The following is a 12,027-nucleotide window of genomic DNA, read 5'->3' on the forward strand; positions in this document are numbered from 1 at the left end:
ATCTTGGCTATCTTGAGGCTATCTTGAGCTTCTTCATAAGCTTGGGGCTACTTTTCATTTTTTGCTTACTACTAGGGCTTCCAACACTAATTCCTATGCTGAATCAGGTCTCATAGCCCCTGTGACCTTCACAGCTTGATTTAGAGCAGATAAAGGGTAAATGGGCGGGTCGTCAGGGCCATACCTCGTCCCAACTGTTTTTCCATAATTGACCTAGGAGGTCTGGTTCCCACGGTTTATCCGATCCGTAAGAGAAAGAGGTTCAAGAGGTTCCTGTATCGAACTTTTATGGGTGAAGGGCAGAAGGGAGTTCAGATCAATTCCTTTTCATCCTAGTCACTCACTCGTTGATGGTTGCTCTTGGCATCCCCGTTGAGCAGTCGCCCTTTCACTCGGCACTTCACCTAAGGATCATTCATGAAGATCAGGCGCTGTCAAGCCCTCTACGGGTCTTCATGCTGAAAGTCAAGGAACTCTCGGGACTCAGAATGAAAGATTTTTTATTTGTGTTGTGGTTGTGCGTGCATGCATGTGTATATATGTACATTATATTTGTGTGTGTGTGTGTGTGTGGGTATTTTCCTTTTCAAAATGAAATCTAACAAATTATTACCACCTTATATAAAAAATGACATGGGGGTTATCGTGTAGTAACTGTCTCAATATTTTCAGTAGTTTAAGCAAAAGTTATCACCATCATCAAAGAGGAATTATTATTTGTTGGGCGAGTACACATGGTGCTAGATAATTTATATAATGGTACATGTAGCTTATCTATTACTGGATCTCTTAAAATTGTTTCTTCCCCTTTTGTTTCAAGGACAAGATAGTTTTTTATTGTCATTTAAATGGAACATGATCGTGAACAAGTGGATTCAGCTAAGGTACCAATTTTGTTGATATGCTGAAATCACTTAGTAGGACTCAGAATAGTGGCATTTTAGCTTTGTGACTGTCTAGCATTTTGACGCTGTTCCTGGATACTTTAGATTCGCCATTATTTAGGATTTTGTTTTACATTTTTTAGGTTTAATTTATGTTGTATTTTATCTCCTTCTATGCATGGTTATGATTAGATTTTACCTACGTTTATATGAGTTAACTTTGACTCCTAAGTTCTATGTAAACCTTTCAATCGTTTTAATTTTTGTGATGAGTGGATGAATGAAGGCTTTACATCTGCTTCTATTACTGACACAACTCTAGAAAGCATCCTTCTTTTTTTGGAGGATTCAATGATTCATGTTGTCATGGGGCTGTCCGATTTAATTGTTATTATTCTCAGATCCCTATATGAAAGCTGTATTTGTCCTACATCAAATTGGTACTGGAACTTTGGATGCAATATTTTCTTATGGTGTATTTTTGTTCCAGAAAAGATAAATTGATGATTAAAAAGTTTGACTTTTAATGATTGCTGAAAATTAGGATCAGATTGAAGTTGACATTAACAGATGCAAGTGTCGTGCTTCATAAAATTTTTTGAAACCATGAATATTAAAGAATCAAGAGATCAAACTTAAAAAACCAGATGATTTGATGATGAAGACTAAATTTCAGAGGAGGTCCTGTACTAGAAATAGGATTTAAGCAAATAAATTTTTTTTTGAGAAAATGAAGGAAGAAGATTTACTAATGATAATTGAAGAACTTAAAAAAGTTTTTTCTGTGGATGAAAGCAAAAGAGTATCTGGGGATGACATTGAGATTGATGCTATTGAATAATTTTTTTCATGAAGAAAATTAAATTATCTAGTAGTTAAAATATTGAAATGATTTTAACAATCCGAAAGTAATAATCAAAAGCTACAAACAGATGTCAATCCAAACTAGATGAGATTTCGCAGTTTAATTATTTTCATCATGATAGATTTTGCTAAATGATAAGAATTATTGCAGATCATTTTCGTTTTGGAAAGGGGAGAAGTAGGAATTAGGACCTTTGATGCTTTGAGGGCTGTTGAATTCTTGACGATCAATCATTTTCTTTGAGGGTGATGTTTTTCTAGTTAGGCAGAATGATGGAAATATTTTGTATTTTTTATTGGTTTTTAGAAATCAGTCCTGAGATATTTACAAGCTTTTTAACACTATGTTCACAATCAAAGACTTGTAAGGGCTTTCTAACACTGTGACTTTATTGACAACTATTGTGTTGCGATGGCAACATTCATAGGGTACTTCGACATCAAAATAAATAGTTTTTTTTTTTTTTGGTTTTTAGATTTAGGTTTGATTTAGAATTTTTATTACTTTCTTTCGTCAGAATGTTTGTTTTATTTTATTAACATTCTAAATTTGTTACAGTTTCTTAAATTCTGTATAAATCATATAATCATTTTATTTTCATGTTGAGAATATAATGGAATAATGATTTTAGAGATTCAGCCTACATTATCAAAATTCTAGACTCTTTTTTTTCTGCCCTAAATTGGTCCTAAGCCACCTAAGTTGCCTCCACCCTGTCGCCAACCTTCATTAGATGGTCAAGAGTATTGGTGGAAATAATTTAGAAAATGCTCATAATTTTTTTTTTTAAAATTAGCTGACAATAACATAAAAGCAAGCTATATTACTGTGGTAGGTTAGCATAGTCAAATGCCTTTTTCTTTTTTAACATGGCTTATTTAGTATGGCTTATTTTGTATTCTTTTTAACATAATTTTTTTCATGAAGAAAATTAAATTATCAAGTAGTTGAAATATTGAAATGATTTTAATAATCCGAAAGCAATAATCAAAAGCTACAAACAAATGTCAATCCAAACTAGATGAGATTTGGCAGTTTAATTATTTTCATCATGATAGATTTTGCTAAATGATAAGAATTATTGCAGATTATTTTCGTTTTGGAAAGGGGAGAAGTAGGAATCAGGGCATTTGATGTATTGAGGGCTGTTGAATTCTTGACGATCAATCTTTTCTTTGAGGGTGATGTTTTTCTAGTTAGGCAGGATGATGGAAATATTTTGTATTTTTTATTGGTTTTTAGAAATCAGTCCTGAGATATTTACAAGCTTTTTAACACTATGTTCACAATCAATGACTTGTAAGGGCTTTATAACACTATGACTTTATTGACAACTATTGTGTTACGATGGCACCATTCATAGGGTACTTCGAAATCAAAATAAATAGTTTTTTTTTTTTTTTGGTTTTTAGATTTAGGTTTGATTTAGAATTTTTATTGTTTTCTTTCGTCAGAATGTTTGTTTTATTTTATTAACATTCTAAATTTGTTACATTTTCTTAAATTATGTATAAATTATATAATCATTTTATTTTCATGTTGAGAATATAATGAATTAATGATTTTAGAGATTCAGCCTACATTATCAAAATTCTAGACTCTTTTGTTTTTCTGCCTTAAATTGGTCCTAAGCCACCTAAGTTGCCTCCACCCTGTCGCCAACCTTCATTAGATGGTCAAGAGTATTGGTGGAAATAATTTAGAAAATGCTCATAATTTTTTTTTTTAAAATTAGCTGACAATAACATAAAAGCAAAGCTATATTACTGTGGTAGGTTAGCATAGTCAAATGCCTTTTTCTTTTTTAACATGGCTTATTTAGTATGGCTTATTTTGTGTTCTTTTTAACATAATTTTTTTCATGAAGAAAATTAAATTATCAAGTAGTTGAAATATTGAAATGATTTTAATAATCCGAAAGCAATAATCAAAAGCTACAAACAAATGTCAATCCAAACTAGATGAGATTTGGCAGTTTAATTATTTTCATCATGATAGATTTTACTAAATGATAAGAATTATTGCAGATCATTTTCGTTTTGGAAAGGGGAGAAGTAGGAATCAGGGGATTTGATGTATTGAGGGCTGTTGAATTCTTGACGATCAATCTTTTCTTTGAGGGTGATGTTTTTCTAGTTAGGCAGGATGATGGAAATATTTTGTATTTTTTATTGGTTTTTAGAAATCAGTCCTGAGATATTTACAAGCATTTTAACACTATGTTCACAATCAAAGACTTGCAAGGGCTTTATAACACTATGACTTTATTGACAGCTATTGTGTTACGATGGCACCATTCATAGGGTACTTCGAAATCAAAATAAATAGTATTTTTTTTTTTTTTGGTTTTTAGATTTAGGTTTGATTTAGAATTTTTATTACTTTCTTTCGTCAGAATGTTTGTTTTATTTTATTAACATTCTAAATTTGTTACAATTTCTTAAATTATGTATAAATTATATAATCATTTTATTTTCATGTTGAGAATATAATGGAATAATGATATTAGAGATTCAGCCCACATTATCAAAATTCTAGGCTCTTTTCTTCTTCTACCCTAAATTGGTCCAAAGCCACCTAAGTTGCCTCCACCCTATCGCCAACCTTCATTAGATGGTCAAGAGTATTGGTGGAAATAATTTAGAAAATGCTCTTAATTTTTTTTTTAAAATTAGCTAACAATAACATAAAAGCAAGCTATTTTACTGTGGTAGGTTAGCATAATCAAATGCCTTTTTCTTTTTTAGCATGGCTTATTTTGTATTCTGTTTGATAAATATTTTGTAAAACATTTTTAACCGTAATTTTGCAGAGCTTGCAGCTTCTGTTCCTCTCACCGAGGTTGTGGGGAAAAGTGATTATTTCAGATTCAGTGTGAGAGATTCTCTTGCACTTGAGGTTTCTTTCTTACAGGTTTATATTCTCCACATTATGGCTGCATTTTCTTATTTATAAATTATACTTTTGAGTTACAAACCATATTTCATGATAGTTTATGTTTTTAAGAAAGATTTCATTCAGGCTCTCCGATTTAAAGTTTACATAGGTTCCTGCCATAACAACTTTGTTATTTCCTCCGTTAGAGATGACTATGTGACCATATACACAATATTTTTAATATTCTTCGACGAGAAAATGACCAATATACATTCACTTGGGGCTTTATCATTACTATCCATCCACATGCATGTCCTTCCAGATTGGAACCTACATGAGATGGATGGTAACTTAAGGAGTCTGTTCCTTTAGTACTTAGAGTGTAATTAATCTTTTTTATTATCACTTTGTAGAGTAATATTTTATCACAATATTCCTTGCTTTTGTAATGGGATTATTACTGTAGCGACTCTTAACAGTATTATTGTTATCATAAAAAATGTAGAATTATACATTTCAATTTTTTGGCTCTGTAAACCTAATGATGATATGTTGATAACGGCATGTTTCCATTTTGTAAGTTTAAAGTTTAAAACTCATAAAATTAGTGCTTTTGGATCTATTATTTTGCAGTTTGCATTACTGACTCTCATTCCACATCATTCATGCTTATAGGCTTGCACCTAAGTAGGGGATTAAAAGTGGAGTTTTGGGAGTGTTAGAAGGAAAGCTGTTCAGTTAGTCATAGTTTGCTTTGAACTGATCCCTAGTAAAAGGATGAGATTGGAGTCATTGGACCTGATAAAGTTTTTTGTGATGTGATTTCCAAAAATATGGAACATCATTATTTATTGATACACTTAAACTAATGCTGGCAACATAAAATAAACCACGAAAAAAATATGGCAGCGGATAAAACGAAGCTAAACTGTATATGGTGGGAGTATGATTTGCCTGAATTAATTAGGATTTGAGAGAATGTTATACTTAATTACATTGTACTCTTTAGTTAATTGTTGAAAATTAACTCAACTTTTTCAATGTTTAATACCACACAAATGCGAAGGAGTACTTCACAAATATAATAAATATGAATATTCATAATACATCATCTATGAAATCAAATATTAAAATATTAAGTCCATCTTCAACACGAAGTATGTTATGATATTGGGGTGTAATTCTTTTCAAGTTGTGAATTATCTATGCTTCTCAATTGTAAATAATTTCTACCAAAATATTTTTTATTATTACATCTAAAACAATTCCTATCAATCTATCTATATCCATATTCATTTGTACTTTTCAACCTTGTAGAATTAAATAGCTTATTCCATAGATCAGTTGTGATATCGCATACTTCAACTACAATAGACTTTAGGGGTCTATGAAATTGACACTTAAAATTTAGTATAACAAATAAATTAGGGGGCGCTTATATACATACCACACAATTATTATTTATTTATAAATCAAATATGTAAATTTTAAAATTTATATTTATAACACTCAAATCTTTCATATCCCATAAAAAATATTATTATCGCTAATTTCTAAAAATTGAAGTATACACTTTCATACATGAGAATGTAAGAAATCAAAATTTTAGGTATTAGATATGTAATTACATAGAAACTTTGTGGCATGTATGTAAATCAAATAATATAACAGTGGACTTTTGGGAGTGTTAGAAGTAAAGCTGTTCAGTTAGTCATAGTTTGCTTTGAACTGATTCCTAGTAAAAGGATGAGATTGGAGTCATTGGACCAGATAAAGTTTTTCAAAATATGGAACATCATTATTTATTGATACACTTAAACTAATGCTGGCAACATAAAATAAACCACGAAAAAAATATGGCAGCGGATAAAACGAAGCTAAACTGTATATGGTGGGAGTATGATTTGCCTGAATTAATTAGGATTTGAGAGAATGTTAGACTTAATTACATTGTACTATTTAGTGTGACAGCATATAAATGCCTTTTAAATTATAATGACATCATCATAATCATCAGTTTTTTAAAAACTCTTTTGCTCTTATTTTTGAACCCTTTTTTGTTAATCCTAGTGAGTGTTGCATATGATATTAAACCTATTATGAACAAATCATTTTTCAGAACTTTTATAGATGTTATTTTTGGTATATTCCTCTTTTGTTCTAATCCTTATACATAAATTTTATTGACCTACATTTTTTTTCACTCATCTTTATGTGTCCAAATGGCTTATGTCTATTCTCTGCTACCTTGACTTCAATCGATAGTCTGCGTCTATCATTCCTCTAATTATATATATAAAAAATTTAGGATATTATTAGTTGTATAAAAATAAATGGCTAAAAAAATTGGCGTGTTCATTCTTTTAATGTGTGTTTATATAAAAAACTACACTGAGAAAAAAAAAATACAATAATAAACATAAAAATCATTTTTAGTTATATGACATTTGATTATTTAGAGATTGCTGACTGATGCCAATAGAAAAATCTGTGGCCTCTTCTTTCCATTTTCTGTAGGGAGAGGTATTTTCTTATATAACCTTTCTTGATCAGTGACCCTTCAATACTCTCCTTTAAATTTAATGGTATATCTACCATTCAAAGTTTGTTTATAATATTCTTGAACCTGTTTATAATATTCTTGAATGTGGGGTTACTAAGTTCTTTGATAATACGTCGGTAAACTGCCTTTTTGTTGGGATATATGGAGTGCAAATCAATCAATTTTATAAATTTCTTTTAATACATCGTATAATAAATCATGATCGGTGGAGTAATCATATGGTTATCACATGCAGAAGACATCATTATGATATTTTATTTTTTAATCCCTGGTGAGCATGACTCCTTGTAGAAAAACACATGTACCCTATCCTAATGTGAATTCTCAAATCCAATAAACATAGCAAAAAAAAAATTAACATAAAACGTGTGGTATAAATAAGCATATAATAACAACCACACATTTGAAATTCTAACTGCACCCGACTTTAAGCTAAACAAGTATTTACGACTGTGCTTATCATAGCACCTAAGTGTGTGCAAGTTAATGTAGCCAAGGGCATGCTCATATGATTTTGACAGGATTTGTCCTTGTCCTAAGGATCTAAGTAAGCTTAAATTCATTACCTTGATATATCTAATTTTAAAAATAAATTTTAGAATACAAATATATAGATAATTATATTGAAGAAAATAGACATTTTTTAAGATTTGACCTTATCTATGGTCTAAAGCAGAGTAATTTATTTTAAGAATAGATTTATGCATTCAATTCATTTTATGTTGTACGATCATACTGTACAGGATTGACAGTAATGTTAATGGGAGATTTATTATTATTAGTATATTTTCATTCAGTTTTCGCTTGACCTTTAAGTCGTCCAACATGATTTTGATCCATAGATGCTCACAAATTCCTTGAACAATTGTCTTGAATTTAAATTTAGTATTAGATTTTGATAGAACTGGTTGTTTCATTCTTCTCTAAGTTATGAGATTTTCTCCCAACAATGCGCAATATCCTGCAGTAGAGAACCTAGCCTCAAGTGATCTAGTATTGTCTGCATCAATACATCTTTCGATTTGTTAAGTATCATGTTTTTACATAGATCATCTTTTTTTTAATTTTTATTTTTTAAGTTTTTTCATGTCATTGGAATTTACCTTACTTTCTTTATGAGAAATTTTGTAAGCAGCAATATGGCTTTAACATTGGGGTATGGTTCTTGGTCAAGGACAGCAATGCAGCCTGTTCTTCAGATCGTGTGCATCTGGTCCATGTCATACCCACTTTATAACTAGGATCCTCAAAATATGATCTCTAGCTTCTATATGATTATTAATTCCAATTCTAATGTTGAGGACTTGTTATCAAAGCTACGCACCTTTGAGCTTCCAACCATTACTAAAATACTTCTCTACAGCTGGAGTTTTACTTTGCAGGAAACTATTTATTTGCGAGACCTTGATTTTATTGAAAAAATGCTATTCAATGAGAACATTATTTATAAATCAATCGACTCCTTGAAGGCGTCCTTTTCAATGTGAACATTTTTAGCAAGCTAAGTGGTCACTCTACTTGATTGGCAGTAGTGCCTGCCACTTTTAGATGCCACTTGTATTGTAGAAATAGATTAATTTTTTCCTTCTGCATGCTCTAGATTAGTACTGCTTTCAATCGTCAGATGGGAATTTCTAATTCTAGTGAGGGTGAGGATTAATAGTCATGCTTCACCTATAAAAATTATCCCAGGGGAGTCTACAGTAGCTTCACCATGGCAGCATGATTTTTTTTTTTGTTCTCATAAATGAAAAATCAGTTTTAATCTTTGTTTACACTCTCAAACTAATTTATTATGTTTTTTTTCTATATTGGTAGATTTTTTGGTTAATTTGTTCAGCTTTATTCTCACTGCATTCGAGATATGTATGCATTCAATGACAAACAGTGGCTAGGCATGGGAATCACCTAACTCTTTTCTCGTGAAAATATTCCCCTTATCAGTTTTATCCACTCTTATTTCTTATTTCTGTTTCTATTTTCTTCATCCTCTTGTTTCCTATTCTTACCAAGTTGAAGTCTACATTCATTTATGTTGATAGATATTGCTTAAATATGACCGCTCTGCATCATTTTAGATGGTGTATAGTTTGATCTGAAGCTGACATGTTTTTCAACTTATCTTTTAGTTTAGTGTTTCTTCTTTGTTGTAACTTCAACTTTACCTTGCCTTAACTTCAACTTCAACTTTACCTTGCCTTTTATTGTAACTTAAGCTTTAGCGTGTTAATCTGCATCGAATAAATTCATATCTTGTAGAGAGAGGAGGACATGCTCTCTTATTGGTGGAAGGAGTTTGCGGAGTGTAGTGAAGGTCCACATGGATCTTATAGAACTTCAGACTCTTCAGCTTGCAGTGGATGGGACGAATTATATGTTGTTGAAGAGGAGAGAGTTGGTGTACCTGTAAAAGGAGGCCTTTATGAGGTATTAAATTTATCTTGATATCTTGTATATGAGTATATATATGTATGTATGTATGTATGTATATGCGCACACAAACACCGCACACAAACACACATTTATATATTAATGTGTGCATGCATGCATTTATGTATGCCTCTATGTATATGTATCTATGTATGTTAGTATCTTTATGTATATGCATGTATATATGTATGTATGCATGTATGTGTATATGTATGTATATACATATGTATGTATGTATGTATATACATATGTTTGTATGTATGTATGTATGTATTTACATATGTACATATTTATGTGTGTGTGTGTGTATATATATAAATGTATCGTACATGTAAAAAGAGGCCTTTATAAGGTATTAAATTTATCTCGATATCTTGTATATGAGTATATATATGTATGTATGTATATGCGCATGCGCACACAAACACACACATTTATGTATGTATGTGTGCAATCATGCATTTATGTATGTCTCTATATATATGTATCTTTGTATGTTAGTTTCTTTATGTATATGTATGTATGCATGTATGTATGTATATACATATTTATGTGTATGTATGTATGTACATATGTGTGTATGTATGTATGTGTGTGTATATATATATATCTTTGTGTGTGTGCGCGAACGCGCGTATCGTGCCTGTTGGTAGAGCAACCTCTCTGAAGGCCGTAAGTCCCCTCAGGTCACAGATTCGAATCCCTCCGTGTGTAGGGCATGGTATTCGAATATTTAGCACAACTAGGGATGACTGAGGCTTATTTAATAGCCTCCGACCATTCCTTTATATATATATATATATATATATGTATGTGTGTGTGTGTGTGTCTATATCTATCTATATATATATATATACATATGTATATATATATATATGTCTATATATAAATGTATGTGTATGTTATGCATGCATGTATCTACATATGCATGTATGTATGTATGCATGTATGTGTGTATATATATGTATCGTACATGTAAAAGGAGGACTTTATGAGGTATTAAATTTATCTTGATATCTTGTGTATGAGTATATATATGTATGTATGTATGTATATGCGCACACAAACACACACATTTATGTATGTATGTGTGCATGCATGTATTTATGTATGTTAGTATCTTTATGTATATGTATGTATATATGTATGTATGTATCTATGTATGTATGTATCTATGTATGTATGTATGTACATATGTACGTACATATGTATGTGTGTGTATGTATATATATATATATATCTGTGTGTGTGCGAGTGCGCGTATCGTGTCTGTTGATAGAGCAGCCTCTCTGAAGGTCTTAAGTCCCCTCAGGTCACGAATTCAAATCCCTCTTTGTGTAGGGTGTGGTATTCTAATATTTAGCACACCTAGGGATAGCTGGGCTCGTCTAATAGCCTCCAACCATTCCTTTAATATATATATATATATACATACATATATATATATACATGCATACATATATATACATCTATATATATATATATATCCATACATACACACACACACACACACACACACACACACACACACACACACACACACACACACATACATGGATACATATATACATATATGAATGATCTTGCGACTGCACTACCCACATAAAGCCTTCATCATTTGGTGTATATGTATATACAACTGTATGCATCTCTATATGTATTTTTCTATATGTATATGTATCTATATCTATATGTATCTATATATATCTCAATGTATGCATGTATATATATCTATATATTTACATATAGATATATATAGATACAGATACATATATATCTATATATATACATATAGATATATGTAGATATATATACATACAAATATGGATACATATAGATATAGACACATATATATATATATATACATACCCTGATACACACACTCACACACACACACGCACAAACACACACACACACAGATATCGGAGCTAACCCAAACCGCGACGTAAGACACATTTTTTTTAATAACTTAAAGAGACGGCTACAACGATGACTCAAAAGAAAGAAATGCACTGCGCAAATCAAACATAAAGCAAAACTTTACAAGAAAAAAGCTCAAAATATAAAGATACACAAGCTCGACTAGGAGGGAGTCCGGAGGGATGGTGCCGGCTCAGGGGCTGCGGTGAAGGCCGAAGCGATATCGGGTGAAAGTGACTTAGCACTCGTCGAGGTGTCAAAACGCAGCCGGAGGAAGTGGGGGACGTTGTTGAAGATGGGATCCGGAGGCGGCGGAAAAGACGGTCGAAGCTGAGGAGCGGAGGCAAGAAGGGCGGTCGAAGCCGAGGAGCGGAGGACGAAAGTTTGCAGCGGCTGGAGGCACTAGGGAAAGCCTCGGGATGGCTGGGGCCTGTTGGAAGGGAGACGATAGTGGATCGGACGGCGGGGAAGGGGGGGCACATGCGGGG

The 12,027-nt window shown here is 31.7% G+C and overlaps 1 protein-coding gene across 5 annotated transcripts in view; it reads left to right on the forward strand.

Annotated features, from left to right (window-relative positions):
* The window catches only part of LOC110027705 (phospholipase SGR2), an 87,410-nt gene that overhangs the window by 31,874 nt on the left and 43,509 nt on the right, over nt 1–12,027 (forward strand). For all 5 annotated transcript variants that reach the window (XM_020729231.1, XM_020729230.1, XM_020729229.1 and 2 more), the window contains 2 exons: nt 4,562–4,662; nt 9,449–9,616. In XM_020729231.1, the coding sequence (XP_020584890.1) occupies nt 4,562–4,662; nt 9,449–9,616 (269 nt within the window). The remainder of the gene's footprint in view (nt 1–4,561; nt 4,663–9,448; nt 9,617–12,027) is intronic.

This window comes from Phalaenopsis equestris, unplaced genomic scaffold (assembly GCF_001263595.1).
Source record: "Phalaenopsis equestris unplaced genomic scaffold, ASM126359v1 Scaffold000436, whole genome shotgun sequence".
In the NCBI taxonomy this organism is placed as follows: domain Eukaryota; kingdom Viridiplantae; phylum Streptophyta; class Magnoliopsida; order Asparagales; family Orchidaceae; genus Phalaenopsis; species Phalaenopsis equestris.